The 22,525-nt window shown below is 38.4% G+C and overlaps 2 protein-coding genes and 3 non-coding genes across 6 annotated transcripts; 3 read left to right on the plus strand and 2 right to left on the minus strand.

The window, feature by feature from the left end:
- Positions 1–3,738: 3,738 nt before the first annotated feature.
- On the minus strand, positions 3,739–3,810 carry trnap-ugg. Its single transcript has one exon. It is a non-coding gene; the product is annotated as a tRNA-Pro (tRNA).
- Positions 3,811–5,756: 1,946 nt separating this feature from the next.
- Positions 5,757–13,311, plus strand: opn1sw (opsin 1 (cone pigments), short-wave-sensitive). Its single transcript, NM_001126076.1, is given in 5 exon segments — positions 5,757–6,115; positions 6,358–6,526; positions 8,087–8,252; positions 11,115–11,354; positions 12,062–13,311. Coding segments are annotated over 5 exon segments (1,050 nt in total). The 5' UTR covers positions 5,757–5,763; the 3' UTR covers positions 12,185–13,311.
- trnat-agu lies at positions 7,681–7,754 on the plus strand. Its single transcript has one exon. It is a non-coding gene; the product is annotated as a tRNA-Thr (tRNA).
- trnap-agg lies at positions 10,865–10,936 on the plus strand. The gene has a single exon. It is a non-coding gene; the product is annotated as a tRNA-Pro (tRNA).
- Positions 13,312–14,608: 1,297 nt separating the features above from the next.
- calu (calumenin) lies at positions 14,609–22,525 on the minus strand. Of its 2 annotated transcripts, none has more exons than XM_012958790.3 (7): positions 22,417–22,525; positions 21,125–21,363; positions 19,838–20,031; positions 18,404–18,570; positions 17,895–17,955; positions 16,666–16,865; positions 14,609–16,031 (listed from the first exon to the last, which is right to left on the minus strand). In XM_012958790.3, the coding sequence occupies exons 2-7, from the start codon at positions 21,343–21,345 to the stop codon at positions 15,927–15,929; spliced, it is 948 nt and encodes a 315-aa protein (XP_012814244.1). In that variant the 5' UTR covers positions 21,346–21,363; positions 22,417–22,525; the 3' UTR covers positions 14,609–15,926.

Genomic DNA, 22,525 nt, shown 5'->3' on the forward strand with positions numbered 1-22,525 from the left:
AGAAATCGAGAGGGCCAGGGCTGAGAGGGGTCATCTATATGGCAATTGAAGTCGCCTAAAATGATTGCAGGGGTGTCAGAGCATAGAAAAAAAGAGAACCAGGATTCAAAGTCAGAGAGAAACGTAGCCAAGGATTTTGAAGAAGGAGGTCTGTAAACAACTGCCACCCGCACAGAGAGAGGGTGGAACAGCTGAACCTCATGCACCTCAAAAGAAGGAAACCTGAAAGTAGGGGGTATAGGGATTAGTTTAAACCGGCAATGAGGGGAGAGCAGAACCCCTACCCCTCCCCCACGGCCAGTAATGCGGGGAGTGTGAGAGAATGAAAGGCCCCCATAAGAGAGAGCTGCCCCAATAGCATTATCATTCTGAGAGAGCCAGGTCTCTGTTATGGCAAAAAGGTGAAAAGACTTGGAGCAAAACAGATCATGAATAAAAGCGGCTTTGTTAGTTACAGAGCGGGTATTGAGAAGAGCACAAGAGAAGGGGAGATAGGAAGAGGAGAGAGTGGGAATTTGAATAATGTTAGACAGGTTAGCGGTTTGTGAGGGTTTTACCAGAAGAGGAGCATTGCGTGGGCGATAGGAAATGGGTATACGGCAGGGACCAGGATTAGGAGAGATATCGCCTGCGGCAAGTAGGAGCAGTAAGGAAAGGGAGAGGAGGTGAGAGAGTGATTTAAAATTGTTGTGCTTTTGCGGGGTATTGGTTGGAGGTGCTAGATTTTTCAAAAATGTATAAAGATTATAAGAGCAGCAGTGTGTAGAATGGAGCAGAGAGGAAGATATTGTTATGGAGTAGTGTATGGGGACCTTTACAGTCAAAGATGTGGGATGCCAACAAGGATATCATCAGGTATTTAGAAGGAAAAAGCGGATTTACAGTACCAGATAACAATGGATAATTTGTCCGTCAGTTCTGGTGCATTTAGGGGAAATGATTATTGTCCAGTCATTAGCAGTTTCTCCTGCTGCCCTTATGTCCCTTCCATATAGTTTTTCTCAAAGTTGTTAATAAAAGTTGTGATTTTAATTGTACAGTACTGCAGGTTACATTAACATTATACTAATACTTTCTTGGCTTCCCTAATTTATTGACGTGCTGCTGCTGTAATGCTGTATTATACAGTCATTCCAGACTCCAGCAATAACCTCTTCACTTATAGGTCATCTGGGCATTTCACTGTAAAAGTCAAAAGAAACAAACCATTACTTCAATGTATGCCATCTGTCACTGTAGTTTTAGCTACTGTAGCCAGAGCTTTTTCTGCTCTGTTGATTATTTTCATCAAAACTTTTACTCCTAAAAAAATTTTCTTTTAGTGCTACTAATTCACGATTCTTAGCTCTGTATCTAAAGCTTAATTAGTGTCAGCTACAACTGTTAAAAAGAGCGCAGAGCACAGCCTCTTCAGTCAGTGGAAAAACAACAGCTCCAGTAAGTAAGTATAAGGGTAATGCTGATCCTTCACGCATTTTTCTACTTGCCGAGAATCAGCTCCTCCCCTCTAAAAATCTTTAAGTTGTGCCTGCTCCCAGAAGCATTGAATCCACCTGAATGCAGGCACACGCAGGGTATTTCTGCCCAAAACTGTATACTCAAGCAGTTTCAGGCAGAAATACACTGTGTGCCTGCACCTGGGCAAATTCAATGCTTCCAGGCACAAATTAAAGATTTTTAGAGGGGAGGAGCTGTGTCTTGGCAAGCGGAAAAATTATCCCTGTTTGGCATTACACTAAAGCTGGCCATACACGTTACAATTATGATCTTCCGTACCCTCCATTGACAGTCAGGGCTGAATTGTCAGATATGGAGGTAGAAACAAAATGAATTCTACCCCTATCTGATGAATCAGCCCTAAACGCAGCTTTTGCTCAGGCGCCCAATCGACGAGAGGACCTATATCCAAGGCTTTTGCCAATATTGGTCGCACTGATTATTGTACGAAACCTTGTTTCGTATGATAATATCAGTGCGTCTGTGGGCAACTTTAGAGCTAATTCTCTCAGGTTCATTAAGGGGATTCTTCTTTAAAGTAGAAATAAAGTTATAATTGCTGGTCTGGTGTTTCTGTGTGCTGATATTTGCACCAGCCCAGGGGACTTCCTTAGGAGTCTCACAAAGCAATTGCCTTCTTCCACTACTTCATTCTTTGATGGCCCCAGGCCAGCACACGTGCAGTGGTGTGGAAAAGCTGGTCTTTACTTTAAGTTTAGCTTTTCACGTTACTGCAAATACACACCCAATGAGAAAAAGTGGAAAGTGGAAGATCGCTCCATGGTGTTCCTACTTTTGTACCTCAGCCAGTGCAGTTTTTAGCAAACAGGAACAATGGTATCAGGTATCAAGGTAGGCACTATGTAAATGTATGTATATTAATATTCCACAAGCAGATTTCCCTTGGGTGAAAAATAGGGGGAGGATATGGTGATAAAGGATTATATAACTGAACATTTTATTTATAGCGGAGCCAGGGAAGGAATTAGTACCAACTACAAAGTTGGGTGTACATTAAAGAGGATCTAAACACAAATGAATTGATGTAAATGTACTCATGATTGTTTCTCTGAGCACTATTATAATTTAAATTCATTTTCTATTTTTAGCAATTTTTGAGATATTTGCAGCTTAGACTTCTATTAGAGACTTGGTGCAACTGAGAATCAATCAGCAACTATAGAGTTAACCAAAACAAGGAAGTACATAGACAATATATAGACAGTTAGGTTGGTCTTTAAAGAAAGCTGTTGAGCTGAAGCCTGACTAGTAGCATAAAACTGTCTAAAACTGCCTAAACCGTTAAAAATAGGAATTGAAAAAAAAACAATTTGCAAATTTGCTCCGAGAAGTATGTTTATATCAATTGATGTTTTTTGACTTTAGATCACCTTGAACAGTGATTTAAGATAATTAGGCACCAATCTTAAGGCTAGGACCTCCCAGGCAATAATATCTGTGATGGGAGTTCAGGGAGATTAACTTGTCACTTAAGAATCAGTGTAGGATGAGGGATTTACGTCTTTTCAGAGAAGTTGTCAGGCTTTTCTACAAGCTCTTTTGCAGGAATAGGGTGCAACAAAGAGAGCAATGCTGGGGTATATTGGGAAACTATGTATCACAGTACAGTGTAGAAATGCAGACAGGGAGAATAATTTGTTTAGCCCACGTAAAACTGAGGAACAGAACACAAAGCCTATGGCTGTGTGATTTGCATCTATTTTATAGAACCAGTTAAGAATCTTAAACATATTTTTTACTTATGATAAAGGCTTGACTTGTAATATGGGAGAGCTTAATATAACAGCATTGGATGAGTAATATGATATTATTAGCATTGCTGAAGCACGGTCAGATGATTGACATATCTGGGCTGAAAATGTTGACTGTTTTGGACTATTTCCATTAAAAGATCTTTTCCTTTCCTGCAGCAAGTAGAGAAAATGTACACTTCTTCTCGGTCAACAAAAGCCAGTATGAATTACTTCAGAAAAAGCTGAACATTTTGCTTTTTAGCCTCAGCTGCTATATGTTTCACAGGAACCAGGCACTGTGTAATCGAATATGCAGTGAGTGTGTAGATGTACAATTTGGACTCTGACGGATGTGTTACATATCTGTAATACAAGACAGTTGTACTATATATAAAAGGGAACATCATGCAAGTTTTTAGTGGAATCATGTACTACATAAATAAAGGGATGGGCAGTAGTGGGAATGCTTAAATATTGACTCAAAACCGGGCTCGTCCGGGATTTGAACCCGGGACCTCTCGCACCCAAAGCGAGAATCATACCCCTAGACCAACGAGCCAGAACTGGACAATTTTGCAGTACTCTATCAAGTTAAACACAAATGTTGTCTATAAATCTATATACAATTAAACATAAAAATATAAAAGGCTTTTTCTAAGATAGATCTATTTTAAGGACAGAAAAGTAAGCATGCACAGTTAATGAATTTTATAGAATTCTCTGCTAAGACTCAGTTTCCTTGACACTAATGATCAGCAAATTGGTACATTTCACTTAAAAAAAACAATTTTCAAAACAGTGAAATGTTCCTAAAATGTATAAAAAAATACACTGTCCTGCAATAGCATATACATTGCCCCTACCTTTTTAAAAAAAACCTTTTCTACTATAATACAACTCTTCTTCTTAGAATAAAATGCTCCCATGTTGCCAGTTGCTTCTGAATTATGTGTCTGGGCAGTGCCTTCAATAAACAATGTGAGTTCCAGTCCCATTGATTAATTTAGTGTATGTCTATATTAAAGACAATTTGGTGGAATGACGTAAGCCACTTTTTATTGAAATTACAATCTTTGAAAATTAGGACACCCCAGCCAGTAATGAACACATCTGTTTATGTAAATATCATGCAATTGTGTACTTGTGTGCAAACAGTTTAATGTATGCAAACACAAAATTTAGGCTTTTAACATTTAGCAAAAACACTAAATAATTCATGTCACTGTTCATGTTACAGTAAAGGTTTCAAGCAAACATGATTTCGTCTAGGATCTAGAATATTCGTCTGGATGTGCATGATTCACATACAACTTACATGTTTGCTGGAAATTAGAACTAAAATTGAGAAAACAGTACAAAAAAGACACAATCTAGTTCTGAGAGTAGGTCATATAGCACTAAAACCTTTAATTCTGTGACATACAGTATATAAATAACATCTGCTGAATAAACCAGCTAAATAATATGTTCCTACAGATGCTCCATTATTGTAACAAACCAGGTCCCCTTGTTGTGTCCTGCTATATCAGCATCACATTATACTCCTTCACCTAGTATTGAAGCACTCTCAAATGCCGCTGGAACAGAAAAGATTTATCAGCATATACTGTCCATATGTAGTTCATGTTAATTAAATTTCCGGTCTGAGTGTTCATCTCTTTAGTTGACAAGCTTGCTACAGTAGCATTACAATCTTATGGAAATAAATGTGTCCATTCTAAGGCTCTCTAGTAAACTGATTAATTAGCAAAGCAGAGCAGTTCAACAAAGCAGATTTGTAAAGGTCAGATCTGCTAATTCAGGTAACGGGACTCTAGAGGGATATCAAAACCACTACAAAAGAAAATGTGTATTATAGAGTAATTATATGGCTCAGTTTCTTTATTTAAAGACCACATTTTGTTTTGTTTAGCATTGACTTAATAGCACGCGCCAATGGCCAAGCATAGCTGTTTAAGTACATAACAGTTTGTTTCTTGTTAAAAACTTATTACAAATTGAGAAATGAGTTGGAAGCCATGGTTCATCCCTTTATGCCAAAATGTTTTTGAAATGGTTATTTAAATGAGATTTCTATTATTATTTGTATGGTTGTATATGAAAAGACAATTTGCAGATATATATTTCATTCCTGTTTTGGGTCAGTTGTTTGTGTTGTACTACATATTCCATGGCTTTTCTACAAACACAGGACTAAATACTCCCACATATGAAATTATTTGCATTTCAACTGAATTAATGGCAGTTATGGTCTATGTATTTGGCAAGTAGCCCTCACTTGCCTTTTCTTCTTTTATCACAAAAGTCATTTTAGGTGTTGTATGGTTTTCTCTTCCTCTCTAGTACAAGAACAAAATGAGTGAGATGGAATGATACATTAATCCAGTTTGGTGAGTAGGATTAGTGGTTAATTCCGATGGCATTTAAAGGGATTTCCACAAGCCCCAGAACTATATAATGGCGTTGCAAAGAAAGTCAGCACTCACATTTGGAACATTCAGAAGTTGCTAGAATGAGAATGTTGGAAGAGGAAGATTTCTACCTCTTTAAAAATGTGTCTAGTGTGAGCCCCTGGGATGGGCCACAATACCACATTGCCCCTAAATGGGCATTCACCCTGCAAGCACTCTTTATGGGTGCGGTGTTTCTCTTTGGAGCACCCCTAAACCTCATTGTACTGGTGGTTACAATGAAATACAAGAAGCTTCGCCAGCCTCTCAACTACATCCTGGTGAACATTGCAGTAGGTGGATTCCTCATGTGCATTTTCTCAATTTTTCCTGTCTTCATCTCTAGTTCCAAAGGTTACTTTTTCTTGGGGAAGGTAGCCTGCAACATTGATGCATTTATCGGCACAGTTTCAGGTGAGGAAAAAGAAAAACCGTTATATTGCCTTACAACTTAAAGTATGTAACTGCTCTCCTATGGCAACCAATGTATTTTTCACACTATATTTGTTAGCATTTTAATTTAGCCAAGTATTAGTGTTGTGGAAATCAGTCATTAGCAGGTTTTATTTTGCATGTTGTTATATTCTATATCTATGCCAATGACCTTTATGACTTGTAATCTTTAGAAGATTGATCTCTCTCTTTCCTTTCCCCAGGTTTGGTTACTGGCTGGTCCCTAGCATTCCTCGCTTTTGAAAGATATATTGTTATCTGCAAGCCAATGGGGAACTTCACCTTCAGCTCTTCACATGCAATGGCTGTTGTCATCTGCACTTGGATCATTGGTATTGGTGTGTCTGTACCGCCATTCTTTGGTTGGAGCAGGTACATTTCCCAGTTACACAGTTAAAATTATTTCCTAAGCTATTGCAGTTGACATCTCCGTTCAATGCAGATATTTTGGTACAAGGTGTTTTGGGACAGGTTTTGAATCATCAAATGTGTGCCCTCAGAGATTGTTGCCTTTGTTCTAATGAATATATAATTATTGCTTCCCATTTAGTACAACTCTTCCTTGTTCCCTCTTTGCTTGTGTGAGTTTCCTCTAGGTAATCAGGTTTTCCGAAACACTAATGACTGCTGATAAATCTGACCATAGTGTGTGTGTGTGCGTGTGTGTGTATGATCATGGTAAATGTGTGTGAATGTGTTCCTTGTGAATCTTATCAAAAACTGCAACTGCAAAAATTAATGAAAATGTATAAATCTGCCACCCTAGTGTAAAGGCCCAACAATGCATACTGTAAAACCATTTAAAGAGTATTAGAAATTATATTGAACAAGACATTAAATTAAATATTAGGATTATGTGTGCGGGGTATTGGAAGAAATAACTAACCAAAATTTTATGAACAGGTTTGATACAAAAGCACTGCCTTTTTTAAAAAGTGAAGGCACCTACTGTCTTCTGTATCTAATTTAAACATAAATCAGGAACTCAGTTTGCACTAGTGGAGTGTCCCCATTCTAATAGATGCAATTTTAACAGGGGACATCTACTGATGTGTGCATACCTAATGCAATAATTTGAATTATGGAGATAAAGTATGTAGGGAATTTCTGAGGCGGTCTCTACAACTCAGCAGAGCAGGACTCAACACCTGTAAGCTTGGGGGACTGCTTTGAGCTATCAGAAGAATATTTTTCAGGGAACTTTTAGAGTATTTAATTGCTATTTATAAGTTCTATCATTCATACATTAGACAGATATCCACAATACAGCATGTCATTTCTTCTTCCAGCTCTGCAGAACAGATTCAAATTGTACTGCTTGTGCATCAGAATAGCATACACATTTACACAGGGCCACCGAAAATGAATTAGCTCTCCCAATAGTTGTATAAATAAATGATATTTACAGGCAGGATTTTGTTGTAATATGCTACATTAACTCTCCAATTTAAATTACAGCCAGAAATAGAATTATAATCTCGATATTACCTCAGACACGCGATGTGTCATAAATCATACAGTGAAGAGGCGCTGTGGCTTAGTTGGTTAAAGCGCCTGTCTAGTAAACAGGAGATCCTGAGTTCGAATCTCAGCAGTGCCTTATCAAGCGCATTTTTCCTATACTTCGCACCTATACGCTACTATTACATGCAGGACTTCCCTGAACTCAATGCCCGACGAGTACTATAGTACGGAGTATGGCAGGGATATGTGTGGTAAGATACTGCTTTTAAAACAGTACGTTCATAAGAACATACGTTTGTCAGAAAAGTTCGGCTTTTAGCAAAGTTCAGTTTTATCCATACCGGCATTGCCCACAGGGCCTTACGCTATAATTAGGGCCAAGCACACAAGCGAAAGCGCGATACAAATTGCTAGGTTTGCCTTGTTACCGCCGTCTGCTCATCTCACAGCCTGTGCTCTTCCCCTCAGGTACATGCCGGAAGGCTTGCAGTGCTCCTGCGGTCCCGACTGGTACACAGTTGGCACAAAGTACCGAAGCGAATATTACACCTGGTTTATATTCATATTCTGTTTCGTTATGCCACTGACAATGATATGCTTCTCCTACGGCAGACTTCTCGGAGCTCTTCGGGCGGTAAGTCTCTCAGCCGTTAGTAACGGAAAACGTAATTACTCGCAACTAACGGCACAGCTACCGGGCGCCTTCTGTGATCAGCGCTCTCTTTAGATTGGTGGGACAGGCTGCAGTCGTACGGGATGCCCAGTTAGTATTGCCTTTTATATTGCAGCACAACTAATTAGTCTTGTGGTTTCAGAGCTGGAGTTAAACCATTATCCTTTCTGTAACTGCAGCTCTTACTGCAGCTCTTACTGACCCACTATTGGTGCCCCCAGGGGCTGTTGCAGCTACCTAAACACAGCTGCTTATTTTGCTTTTTGCCATTCTGTGGTGTTTGCTACCATTTCACAAAATTCACTATTGTCGGGACAATGACCTTGCTCTTTTTAATTTAGCATTAAGGTCTGCCCGTAATGTAGGTAGGGTAGGCCATATCTTAATTGTAATGTAATGTAATTGCTATGAAAATTGGTGTGAGCAAACATGTATTGTTTTCTGTAGATAGTCTGAGATGAATACATTTTAATAGGTGAGAACTGCAAAATGGATGTATTTAAGATGTGGCGTATTCTCTGCAAGCGAAAAATGTTTGCCAAGAATATGCCTCCACGCTACTGTAAATGCGTCCTACCTGTATCTGCTCCCCAATTAATGAGATACGCTGGGGTGCAGGCACATGTAGCCGAAATATGCATAAAAACGTGAGAGAATGCAAAGTCTTGCGTTTTTATGCGTATTTCAGCTACATGTGCCTGCTCCCCAGCGTATCTCATTCATTCGGGTGCAGGCACATGTAGGAGGCAGAGTGCGTATTCTCGGCAAGCATTTTTTGGCTTGCCGAGAATACGCCACGTCTGACATCAGCCTTACTGATACTTTCTGCACAATAAGCACACCTGGTCTAACAACCAGCCAGTCTGCAGAATTCTTGACCACCACAATGTTGTCACACATGCCTTTGACTGAGGAAAGATGAAATAAGTATACTTTAAGGCATTACTTTTTGCTTCCACCTAAATTGGAAATGTGCAGCCTATGGTAGATGCTGACAGTGTCAGGTATGGAACTCCTCATGCCATTGTAGGTGGCTATACATGGACACATTTAAGCTGCTGATTCTAGTCCTTCAGACCAATTCAGCAGCTTATCTGCCTGTGTATGGGGACCCTCCACAGGCCTCCCCAATTGATATCTGGCCATAAATTGGTCAGGTTTCGATCAGGCAGGTTTGGTCCTAGGGCCAAACGATCAAATTAGGCCGATATTGCCCACCTTAGGCAATATCAAGAGAAAATTCCACTTGTTTGGTGACCTTATCAAACAAGAAGATCTTAATGTGTATGGCCACCTTTAGGCAGCCGATTTCCTATTCACTTAAAGGGGATCTGTTGTGAAAATGAAAATTTAATATAAGCTTCATCTCACTGAAATAAGAAACTTCCTAAATATAATCAATCAAATATTCTGTACTGTTTATAAAATAATTAAGTTATTCTTCATACTGCCCATCTGGTAAGTTAGAGTTGTTGACCACAGTGGTTCTCCCTGAGCATCGTAGCATCTTTGTATCCATGATCTTGGGACTTATTGTTGAATAGCATTACATTTAAAAGCTTACTGCATTACCTATGCTTATTACTGCTTTGTTCAGCTGATACAGTATATTGAGGGTCATGCTACCAAATAAAACTGCTCAAAACCAGTTCAGCGGAAAAAAAACAAAACACATTAGGCATTAGATTTCAGTTGCAGTACAGGACTTGTCTGAATCCTTAAAGAAAGACCACAGTCACTGTTTAGCCAGGGTTGGTGGGGAAATGGATTTCCAAGTGCAGGAAAGTATTTTAGGGTTAGCTGACCACACTGAATTGCACATAACCTCACCAATAGGAAGGTAAAGGACACACTCTTTCTTAGCTGCTCATGTTACCTTTGCTCATAGCTAGTTTGACTCTGTATTTAATTTTGCTGATTATCTTTGTGCTCTATTTACTTATTTTGGCAATCAATTGCCAATGTGTTTTAAAATGATTTTATGATATATGAGCATTTCCTATCACCCTGGTTCTATTTTTTAATATATGAAATAAAAGTTACATATATTTAAATCATTTTGCATATGAATACCTGGGTACCAAGTGAGGAGTTGTAAGGCCTAGACTGGCAATCTGTGGATTCTGGCAAATGCCAGAGGGGCTGCTGTAAGATGCCATAGACAGTCACTATTTAGTGGGATTGTGAGGGGGCTGTTTGGGTCTCTGTGTACTTGAAATGCTAGGGCCTAGTTTAAATCCCAGTCCAGATCTGATCTATCATGCCTACCACTTTTTTTTTTTATTCACAGAGCTGGAAGGTGTGTTGCATTCTGTGTACTTCTATTGTAGCTTACAGTATGTTGTGAATTAAGAGCTCCTTGCGGTGGGGAGGGCAAGGGTTTGAGTAGCTGTCCCCTTTGCAAGTCAATTCAATACAGGGTTTGTTTTGTGTTTTTTTTTTTTCCTACCTTCAGGCAGTTTTTACTTGTACATTTCTAAGTGTATAGGTAAGCATTTACATGGTGGACCTAAGGGAAGAGTATCAGAAAGACTGATTAGTTTTGAATTTCTTTCCTTCGTTTTAAAAAAAGTGGCTCGTTGGTCTAGGGGTATGATTCTCGCTTAGGGTGCGAGAGGTCCCGGGTTCAAATCCCGGACGAGCCCAATTTTATTTCATTGGTGTTCAAGTATAAAAAAAATGAAATTATTGGGATTGGTATGTATAATCATCTGCTAAAGAATCACTACTTCTATGACTCAAGATGTCCCTTGTTTAATAGCAAATTAATTTATTTTTTAATGAAGATTATTACAATCATTTATTACTTTCCTACAATCATAGGTAGCAGCACAGCAGCAGGAATCTGCTAGCACACAGAAGGCAGAGCGCGAGGTATCCCGTATGGTGGTCGTCATGGTAGGGTCCTTCTGTCTGTGTTATGTCCCTTATGCAGCAATGGCCATGTATATGGTGACAAATCGGGACCACGGGTTAGATCTTCGCCTTGTCACCATCCCTGCCTTCTTCTCCAAGAGCGCCTGTGTCTATAACCCCATTATATATTCCTTCATGAACAAACAGGTAAAACCAACAACAAAGCTGTAATTATGTAACAGACTGATTTGTGGTGTAGAGAATATGCTTTGGGGGTATTGTTTGATCTGCTTTTATAAGGGTGAAACAAGTTGACAATGGAAATGCAATAATGAAGCAAGAACATTTACATGAGCAGAGCAGTAACTTAGGAACACAGGATAATATCATACTAGCCAATTTCTTAGCCATGTGAGAAAACAGAAGTACTGTCACATTCTGGCCCATATCCTTAATAAGCAACATCTATAGTATCCAAGTCTCATTCAGAACAGGGGATGGAATATGGGCAGAAATTGTAGAGTATTTTTTCTTAAGTCCATGGAAAGGTGGACAAAATGATTATAATTTACTTATGTACATACTTTCAACATACATAAGCAATCTATTAAACTAGATGCAGTTAGTACAAAAGCAATTCATAATGAAACTTTACAAGCTTTGCAAACATTGCAAGCCATGACAAAGAAAGGTGGGCAGGCCAGCAAACTCCAACATGTGTCCCCTAGGTTCATTGTGATTGGCATTGTCTTCCAGATGCAATTTTAAATGTAGCATTAGTTCAGCCACTAGATGTTTACAAACTGGAAAGTATTGACAACCCTAGCAATTAGCTCTATGGGATGGATATGTATTGGATAAGCTTAATACACAATGCTAATTGATCTCTACAAATGTTTCCTTTACTTCAACAGTTCAGAGGGTGCATTATGGAAACAGTCTGTGGAAGACCTATGACCGATGACTCTTCAGTGTCTTCCACAAGCCAAAAGACTGAAGTATCAACAGTGTCTTCCAGCCAAGTCAGCCCTGCCTGAACTTAAGCTATGCTGCATCATCATTGCTTGACCACCCTGCTGTGTGTTATGGATAAAGATTGATTATTTTATAAACATCCTCTACAGACATTACTTTCTAGCTACTTACAGTCAGTGCATTCTAAATGCAGATAGTTTATCGGTGCAATGAGGTAAAACTAGCACTGCCTTGTCAGTAATTTAATTCTTCCATGATTATCTTGTGCACACAGGAATATCACACAATACAGGCAAGCTGGGTTTGGTTAGAAGTTACTCATTTAGTAATTTGACAGTACAAGCCAACGGGTAAAAAATTAATATCTAACCTGTGATTCCAGTAACCAAATCTGGTGGTAGAAATATTTATGTCATGCAAAAATGGTTAATGTGCTGAAAGAAAAAAAAAAACAGTTTTCTTTTATGCGTGCCTTTAACAGTTTTTGTTGTAATTTACCCATATGAGAAGAAAATCAATAATTGCGAAGTAGCACACATGTAGATTCTGAAGAACTTATTTACACCTGCATTTTTCTTAGTTGGTTTTGTCGAATGGCAAAACTTAGTGTGATTTTATTTCCAGGAAAGTAACTTAGTAACATTCCACCAATTCTCTGCTCAGTTCATTCTGCAGCTCTGTGGCGCTGTACATATTATGTTTACACAAACAATTTGGCTGTTTAGAAAGGTCAAATGAAATGTCACCCCACCCAAAAGTTTGCATAAATGTCCTAGACAGCAAAACTATATGGCAAAAACAATAAAACCCAAAGCATATTAATCCACAATACCTTTTATTGTGGCCTAATTTTCCTAGGAGACTGAGTGGCTCAGATTTTGTGCCAAAAAGACAAAATTTGAGCAAATTGAAATACAAATTAATTTTAAAAAATTGTTTCATTGTTATGCATTTTAGGTCTTCACTTCGATCCATTTTACAGCTCAAATGCAGACAATTTCACTTGTTTTTTTAGCTACGGTCTGAACAGAACATACATATTAACAGAATTCAGTTATGGTAAATGAAGATTTTGCAAAGCTACAAGTGACATAAGAACACATGGTCAATTGGCAAGTGGGGTTAATGAATGTTTAATTTTACCTCAACATGAAAAAACATTGTAATAAATACAGTTATGCTGTTAAAATGGCTCTTTGTGCTGAATTTGAAAGTTGAGTTTGAGTTTAGAGCATTATTTTCAACTTTCTGCTTTAAACTGGCAATTGCAAATTGAAAATACAATCACTGGCAATTCTCAACTGATTGACTTTAAAAATGTGTACCAAAAATGATTTCAGTCAAATATTGCCTTTCTGCATTGGCAACAATGGGAGCCAGGGTGATTGGGTAGAGGAAAATCTGGGCCAAAGTATTAAAATATCTATAAAAGAGTAATATGAATGCTATTATTGGTTTGACGAAAAGGACAAACACAAATGTTTCTTAAACCTTTCCCCTTTCATAGTTGAAAGTGTGTGGTATATACTTTAAGCAACATCTTGAAAATTAAATTGTTTTTTTAAAGTGCAACAAAAGGCAACATACCTTCAAGAACCACAAAACAGTTGTAAAACAAAAATGTTTTATGGCTAACGTTAAATCTTATAGGAAGTGTATCTACCCATTGCTCAAGATCTTGTTACCCCTTGAATTTAGCCAGGGGCATGATTCAAGTTATCAGCCAGATTTGACAAAGCAAGCCCAAATAATAGTTCAGCAGTCACATAAACAAATGGAGCATGTGGTTTTCCGAGTATTCCAGCATTGCAATGACTGAATATACAAACCAAAATGATAACTGGGTAAGTGGATTTATGAATATATCCAACATAAATCTGAAAAACCTGAATAAAATTGTATTAGAATTAAGGTAATTAATACCCATAAACATGGACAAATATAAGGCATGTCGAATACTAAGCAAAATAATCTGCCAATGGATATCCAGTTTAAATAGGGCAATATAAACTTTGCCAGTAGAGTTTGTGCGTTAAGTGCAATGAGCATAAATTACACATTAAAGCCACCTCAGGCATATGCATGAGGTCCAGAACAACAGGCTTCAGCTATACTTGACTGGCAAACAATGTATTAGGATCCAGTAGCAGTAGCTGAGTAGGATTTAAAAATTCTATGAAGAGTTGCAGTCAAAATAAAGAGAGTAGGATCACAATGGCTGCCAACGCTTTGGCTTTCTTTGTCCTTTAAGTTAAATTAATAAAGTTATGGTTGGGCAGGGTCATCTCCACCCCTTGTATCAGTTATTGGCTGTTCAAAAATGTGTTGGTGCTTTATATATGTGTGATATTAAATTATGAAGGTTTGTAAAGTGCAGAAAATACACCATACTGTGCTTATATAAAATGAAACTTGACCGCACTTATAAATAAACAAGCACTGGTAATTCTTACATAGGAATAATAAAGGATGGCTCCAGATAAATGTTAGAAATAATTGTCTGTAATGTATAAATACTTACTGACATCAAGCATATAAACAAAAGTGAGGAGCAATGGATTTTTAACTGTTTTACCAAAGAACTGTTGAAAACAGATCTTGAACATACAATAAACAGAAAATAAAAATGAATTAAAAAAAAAAATGAGTTCACTGTCCAAGCAATACATATTCCCATCAACAGAATCAGATATAGGAAGACAACTGTTATTTGAAAAGAACTCAAATTTTTGTGTTAAAAAAAAATCACTTCCAGAACTACTAAAAGTGTAACTCTTTGACAATGAGCAGACATACATCATATCAAAAAAAATACTGAGTTTATGGGATACTAACTTAATTTGTAAAGGGCAATCTAAAGAATATGACAGTATATATACTACTTAACACACACAAAAGTAGAAATAGGCAGCAAAAAGACTTCTCTGAAAGCTTCTTTTTCACTCTAATTTGAAGACAAGTAAAAACCATTATCTTTGCCAAATTGGCAGTCATTGTTATAGTTCAAATTCCCAAACCCCATAGCCTAAAATGCCAATGCATTACTCATAAGGGAATTCACTCATTTGCACTAAAGAGACAAAAGGGGAACATACTTTACAGATACACAAATATTCTGCTTTCTGGAAATTGTTCTGAGTTGGTATAAATGCTTTTAGGGCATGTCTACTTCCTAGTGTTACTGGTTTGGGGGGGGGAGTTGTTAAGCAGCTTAATGATAGTGACCCCCCCCCCTAAAAATAAAGGGCATAAACATGGACAAAATCAGAAATATTTGCTCCTACCATTCTTTGGTGCAAATAAGTAAACACCCTTTCCTACTAAAATTTGCAAGAGACTATAAAATGTTTTCTTCCTTAAAATGTGAAAAACTACTTACATGGCACCAATATCATAAAATTACTGGAAGACAGATTTTCAGAATATCAGTCAATAGGTGCCAACTTTCTGCATATGGTCATATATGTATGAGGAAATGGGAACAAGCTCTCTGTAGCAGCTTATACAAGGACTAAACACTTAATACATTTCAGAGCCAAAAGTGTTAACATAGTAAGAACACAAATGGGCAATAATAATCAGCTGGTCAAGACTCAAAAAACTGCATTGGCATGGCACCACACTGCAAGAATTGCAGCAATCAGCGAAAGATCTGGAAACGCACTCCAACTCTTGTCTTCTTGATCAGGATGTTGGTTTACAATAAATAACTTTTGTTTTCAGTTAAGTAATTCTTCCCTCCATTCTCTGTGTGCGTATGAAGGGTCTAGTAGGTCTCTTGATGGTGGGATGATTTGAGTACACTCAAAATTCATCATGTCTGACCAGTGCTTCCCCGAAGTCTGTAGCTTGACTGCCCACAAATAAGTCATATTTATCAACTATTTCTTCTCGTGTCAGTTTGCTATCCTGTAGGAAGTGAAAATAGATGTTAGATGCAGTCTTTATTCTCTGTTTGAAGTGAAAAGGTTTAATTCTCCAAATACAAACTTCAAATATTTAAAAAATCAAATATTTACTCAGGGAGGTAAGACAAATGTCTCATAGTTATTAGTCTGAATTTACAAATCTTGTGAGCTTTCACTACACACAGATGGCTAACAGCAAAACAGCAGCCATTTTTTTGGGCCACTGGCCTGAATAAGCATATCAGCGGGAGCTTCCACATAAACCAATTCTCCATTCACCTGCTGAGAAGGAGCATTAGCAGATAAGATGTTATTTTTGGGAATCGGCCAAACCCTAATTTGCATATGCAAGGATTCAAGAGCCGCACACATGGCGCAAAGTAAAGAATTCTTAACCTCTGTGTTTATGTGTTGTTTAAAGAAATGCCAAGTGGATCTGTGGTTTAAAAGGGCAACTGTTGAAAGCAATGTTCAACACCAGTAGCACAGGAAAAAACAAAATGTTTGTTTAATTATTCTACAAGAGAAATTCAACTTAATGCAGGATACCCAAAGAATAACCAAGACAAATTATGTACTAACTTCTCTTTAACTTATCCATACAGTATTTAAGCGCTATAATCTTGGTAGCATACCTTGTTTTGATCGGACTCATAAACAAGATGGCGGGATTCAGCTTCAGCATGGTCATAATCAGAGGGAAGAATCCAGTCTTTTGTCTCTTCTTTGTCCATTTTTCCATCATGGTTCTTGTCTCTGAACTCCACAAACTGTTCTCGCTCAGTCTTCACCCACTCGGGTTCGTTAGCATCTCCATCATGGTTGTACATATCACCTTTGCAAAAAATAAAAATTATAGCTTAAATTCAGTCCATTTCAATTGGTATTTTAGACTGTCCTGTTTTGACATTCTAATCCATGATGTTATACACAATAATATTAATGAACATAGAATTCAATTTCATTCATGTGGAATTTATGACCAAATAAATAAATACATTTATTGTTCCAATGCTTAAATAGCAAGATATGTACTGGGCTACATTTTGCCTCTCAAGTTAACACAAATCTATGTTGACAAAAAAAAAATGTAATATCAAATTATCTTTTGAATGTAGAGCAACAAAATATTTGTATGTGTATTACAGTTCATCTGTAGTGTTTTATCAAACTGCTACAAAATCAAACCAGGCCAATAAATATTGCTTCCTTTAAAAGGTCACATACACCCTTCCATATAACTTCATGTAAAATTGTGCAGAGTGCGCTCATGAGCATTTTTTTTTCTAAAGAGTTCATGATATTAGCTGTTTTTACACTACAGATATCATGAAGTGTTGGCGAGTGCAAGACTGTAGTGCTGTGCGGGTTTACTATTTGTCGACCTGTGGCCAACCCTAACACGCCCCTTCTCCACCCGCCCCGCCTTTCCCTCTATTTATGACATCACTGAAGGGGCGGGGTGGGGCAGGGCAGGCACACACCTATAAATAGTCACTGCCAGACCTGTAAGTGGGGTTCAGGTCTCAGGCGGGAGGGAGGCAGAAGGGCTCAACCTTGAACCCCTTTTGATGTTGCGTTGTCAGCCCCAACCCACCCATCACTACAAGACTGCCCTGTCCTTACTGATTGCAGTAAGACAGATGGTAAACTCATAACCCCCATGCAGCAAGCACCTGCTGGAACTCCCTAACTTGGTCATCTGGGCTACAAGCAAGTAAAGCGATACTTACATGCCGACTTACACCCACCCCTTATGAATACAACACTGCCAATGATAGACCTATATTTACAGGGCAAATGTACGTCTCTGCGCTCTGCAGGTAGTAAATGAACACAAGGACCAGTTAAACTGAATACCAACCTATATACTCTTCTAGGTCTATGAGGCCATCGCCATTTTTATCAATGTCTTCCATGGTTTCCTGCAAAAGTATTAAAAATGAGAAACTATCAGATTTTTATATTTTGCCTCTTGTTTTACAAGCAAAGAGATATTTTTTAATCAGCCAATTTACAGGAGCACTAGCAAAATTCCTAGAGGCCTCCTTGTGAAATCCATTGCTGCCTCTATTGTAAAGGTTCTCAGACTCTGAGTTAAAATTTTATACCGCAAAGGTGCTTTGTTCAGGCTCATCTTAGCTCATAATAACATTACAAAGATATAAAACCAAGAACCCCACTAAAGTGTTATGTACAAGTAAATAAGAAATCCCATCAACTGGCATTTAGTCTTTGCCCACCCACAATATCTGCTTTGAGCTCCCCTTGAAAGCTAGGCTTGAAGTATTGAAACCAGAGCCCAGGGGCTGCCCTCAGGGCCAAAACCGGCCTTCCACATCATAAGAAAAGGTCAGGATAGGTGTTACATACCAAAACCACAATGTCCTTCATATAATCAAATTCCTCTGGGTGAAGAAATGCTGTGAACTCTTCTTTTGTTGCAATGAGATCACCATCTTGGTCAGCCATTTTAAATCGCCTCTCATCTCTTACCATCATTTGTTTGTAATTAAAGCTATTGTCTGGATCTGGATCATCTGAAACAAACAATTGGAATAATTGTCTTTGTGCACTTAAAATATAAACAATTCAGAGGCCCATAGCACCACACAAAAACCTTCAGTTGGGCATCAGTAAACTACTATTTGCTGATAGTATGATAATTAATTTACAAGTTGCTCAGACAACTGACTTTGGTCCAAACAAATTATGCACTGTGTATATGCTGCATTATAGTTCAGTCACACAGCATTTCAGTTTAATGGAGACACTGGATTGGAGTGTCACCATGGGCTTCATAAGAGGGCCTGTAAAGTTAACCATTAATGGTTTAGGCTCATCTGTGTGATCACATAAGGGCCAGGCGCTGATCCACTGGAAGGCAGCTCACGTGTCCAGATTTGTATCCTTCTTGACCAATATCTGACCATTTGATCACATTAGATATTTATTAGGGACAGTGTCTTTTTGGGACCATGCATTAGCTAATAAACTACAGATATAAGACAGATTAGGAAGTATCATGTAACAACTTTTTTGCAGCCATGTTTTGAGGTTGTAAGTATTCCAACAGGTGATTGAAAAAAAATATTAAAGGGGATGTTAAAAAAAGAAAATGTAATTCCAATATACATGAATCAAGGTTTTCTTAGCAGTTTCAAATAAATATGTAAATACCTCTTCAATCGTAAGTAAAACTTATAAAACAATGTAGCTGTTTCAAAGGTCAGAACCTCCAGGGCACAGAATAGCAAGAGATGGTGCAATCAATAACAATCACATATACAAAACTTAAAAGCCAGTGAAATTTTTTGTAAATGTATACTGATTGGATAGTTGTTTAGAATTACATTTTCTTTCATTAAAGCAGAACTTTAACAAGGAAGTCAGCATTTTCAACCTACTGCCCATGCCCCGGGATTCAAAAGAATGAAGAGAGACTGAAGAGGATTGCTCCCTCAAAGCTACCCTGGGCTGGTGCAGTTTTCACCTAACAGGAGCACCAGTCTGGGGTAAAAGGTAAGCAATAAAAAATTTTATCCTTCCTTCTCAAAAATAAATTTTTTGAGCAGAAACACTTTCTGCAATTAAAAAGGGTGACAAAATAGTAATAACAAAATTTCTTGTAATAATTTCTTTAAACTGATTCATATACTTTTTATATTGACAGTGAAAATCATTTGGAGCAATATTATAGACAAGAGGACAAAACTAAACATAACTGCCAAGTCAGTTATTTCCCATACCTTGTCAACCCAGGCACTATACCCATAATATTTGTGAAAAAAAGGACCCGCCCCTTACCCAGGTAAGTGCCATAGGTGACATTTCTGTACTCATCCCACGATACGAGTCCATCCTGGTTTAGGTCAAACTCCTGCCACTGCCGCTCAACGTTGTCGTACACATACTTCTTTTGGGCTTTCTTGATCCATGCAGTCAGCTCCCCCTCCGTCACATACCCATCATTATCCAAGTCTATCTTACTTACAATCATTCTATAAAAACAAAATGGAAGGAATGATGGTGGGCCACAGAGGTAAGGCACCTACCGAGAATGTAACCATAGGTGGCATTTTTATATTCTTCCCAGGAGACCATGCTGTCCCCATTGAGATCGTGGCCTTTCCATTGTCGCTCTACGTCTTCATATATCCATCGTTTCTGGGCAAATATTATCCAGTCCCTTAGCTCGTTCACTGTTACATACCCATCCTTGTCTGCATCTATCTTACCAACAATTCTTCTGTAGGGTCAGCAAAAGCATTCATTAGAGGCAAAGGGAAAGGGGGTTGGTTAGGAAATATTTCCAGGACAAGGGACTGAGGAGTTAGCTACAAGGTTATTTAATTAGATGTGTAAACAGACTCAGTATCTCCCAGCTACTCTTTACTTTCTTCAGGTTGGAGGCAGCAATAACTAGAGTTGACCGGAACAGGATGCCAACATTTTACAACAAAATCACTGAGTGTCTCTGTGATACAGCAAGCAGTGAATGGCAGATGTTCTTGTCTGCTACTTTGACTCTTGTCAAAATAACCAAGAATATGATCATTACGAAAACAAACTGTTAGTAGCCATGGCCATTTTGATGACCAAAATTCCCTTTGGGGGAAGCGGTGGTGATCTGGCAATCAAAATTTCAAGTGTGTCATGGATATAGTTTTATATACAACTACAGATAGGATAGCTTGATAACAAATCACTATATAATTTCATAATATTCTCTTTAGTTTTCCAAACATTAACAGATCATTGTTTTGTTTTTATCCTTACTACCTCCCCCTAACCCACCTAATGAGGGACGTTAGTTTAAAGAGATAATAAGCTCTGAACTGCAAGGCTCTCCTATTTCTCAACTGCATCTAGTGTTAAGCTTAAGCATAAAAACATGACATAACCCATAAGGCGAGCAGTGCATTTAAAGTGGCTGATTAGTATTCAAAGACTTCACAAACATATAGCTGGGCTTATATCACAAAAGATAAGTGCTGTTAAACTATGAAAACAAGAATAGCGGATATAATAAGCCATGCATGGGTAGATGCCACACCCAAAGAATCTACCCAAAGAGAAATCCATGCATCTTACCCCAGTCTCTCCTTGCTCTCTTCGGGTGTTAGCTGATCAAAAGTTTTGGCTTCCTCAGCACCCAGAAAGGCATCATGGTCATAATCAAAATTCTGTGCATCATCGTGAACTTTTTCACTAAGCTGAGGGTCATGATGAACACGATCCTTCTTCTCTGTAGGTTTGCTTACCACGCAGGCTACCCATAAGCAAAGGCACAAAAGAAGCCGACGTGTGTCCATGACTTAACCCAATTGAAGCTGCAAAATGATAGCAGCCTCAGTATTTGGGAAAATGTTATCCTAGAAGCAATACTGATACTTTCACTTTGAAAAGAGGTTGAATTTCCTGCAAAATATTTTATAATCACTGACCTTGTCTTTAGTAAAACCCCTTTTCACTGTCAATCTATTAGCTCACAAGAAAGTATACAAAAATGTTCTGCTCTCTGTCCTTACTGTGTTGTTCAGTGCTGGAGATTCTCTTTTGTATACCATCTGCTGAAAGTGCAGAGCTCTAACAGGTCGTAAGCTATTATAGCTAGAAATAAAGGGGATATACATTCCAAGTCAGAGATGAACCTAATATCAGCCAATGGAATTGACCGAGGGCTTTTTTGTTGAAACCCCAGTATGCATGCTGAGGCTGTAGGACCAAAATCAGCTAAACTGCTTAGCTATATAGGGCAGAGGTTTTATATGTACACAGTGAAATAAAGATCCACTTAATTAGGAAATAACTGAAGCATGCGTGCTGCAACACTGATGGCAAGATGCTGCAACTCTGAGCAACAACTTTAGTGACATTTGATTTCTGCAAGTGAATGCAAATGATGTGCCAGCATTTAAATCAGACTACTAGAAAGAAGAGCATGTGAGTGTCTAGCACTTTTCAAGTTGAATTTCCAGACATGAGAAGGAACACCTGTACCACAAGCAGTACCTTTGTGCTATGAATCCCTCAGAATGTTGTATTAAGCATTCTTTTTTTTTTGTCAGTATGACTAAAACAACATGAAATCAATAATGTTTAACTACTAGCAGTATCCTAGTACCTAGGGTCGCCATCATCTTACGGGGGCACCGCTATGCTGCCCTTACTGGGATTACCGGGCCCCCCACTCATTACTGAGCAGCAGACTTCTGGAGGGAGGGAGAATGCTAGGGCGCCTGAATGTTCTTTCCCTACACAGCTTTCAGAGTGCCCCATAGCCCTGCTTTGCCTAACAAAGTTCAAACACTGCAGATTAGCCTAATAGTGCCTGAATAGTCCCGGTTACTTAACATATCCCGCAGTCCCAGACCGCTACTTACGCCTCCTGCGAAACTGTTAACTGCAGGCTCTCTGCCTCCGGTCTCACAGAAACTCCCAACGCCACGTAGGCGCAGTGACGTATCACGTAACCGCCCTGTGGGGATGACG

Source organism: Xenopus tropicalis, chromosome 3, assembly GCF_000004195.4.
Source record: "Xenopus tropicalis strain Nigerian chromosome 3, UCB_Xtro_10.0, whole genome shotgun sequence".
Lineage (NCBI taxonomy): Eukaryota > Metazoa > Chordata > Amphibia > Anura > Pipidae > Xenopus > Xenopus tropicalis.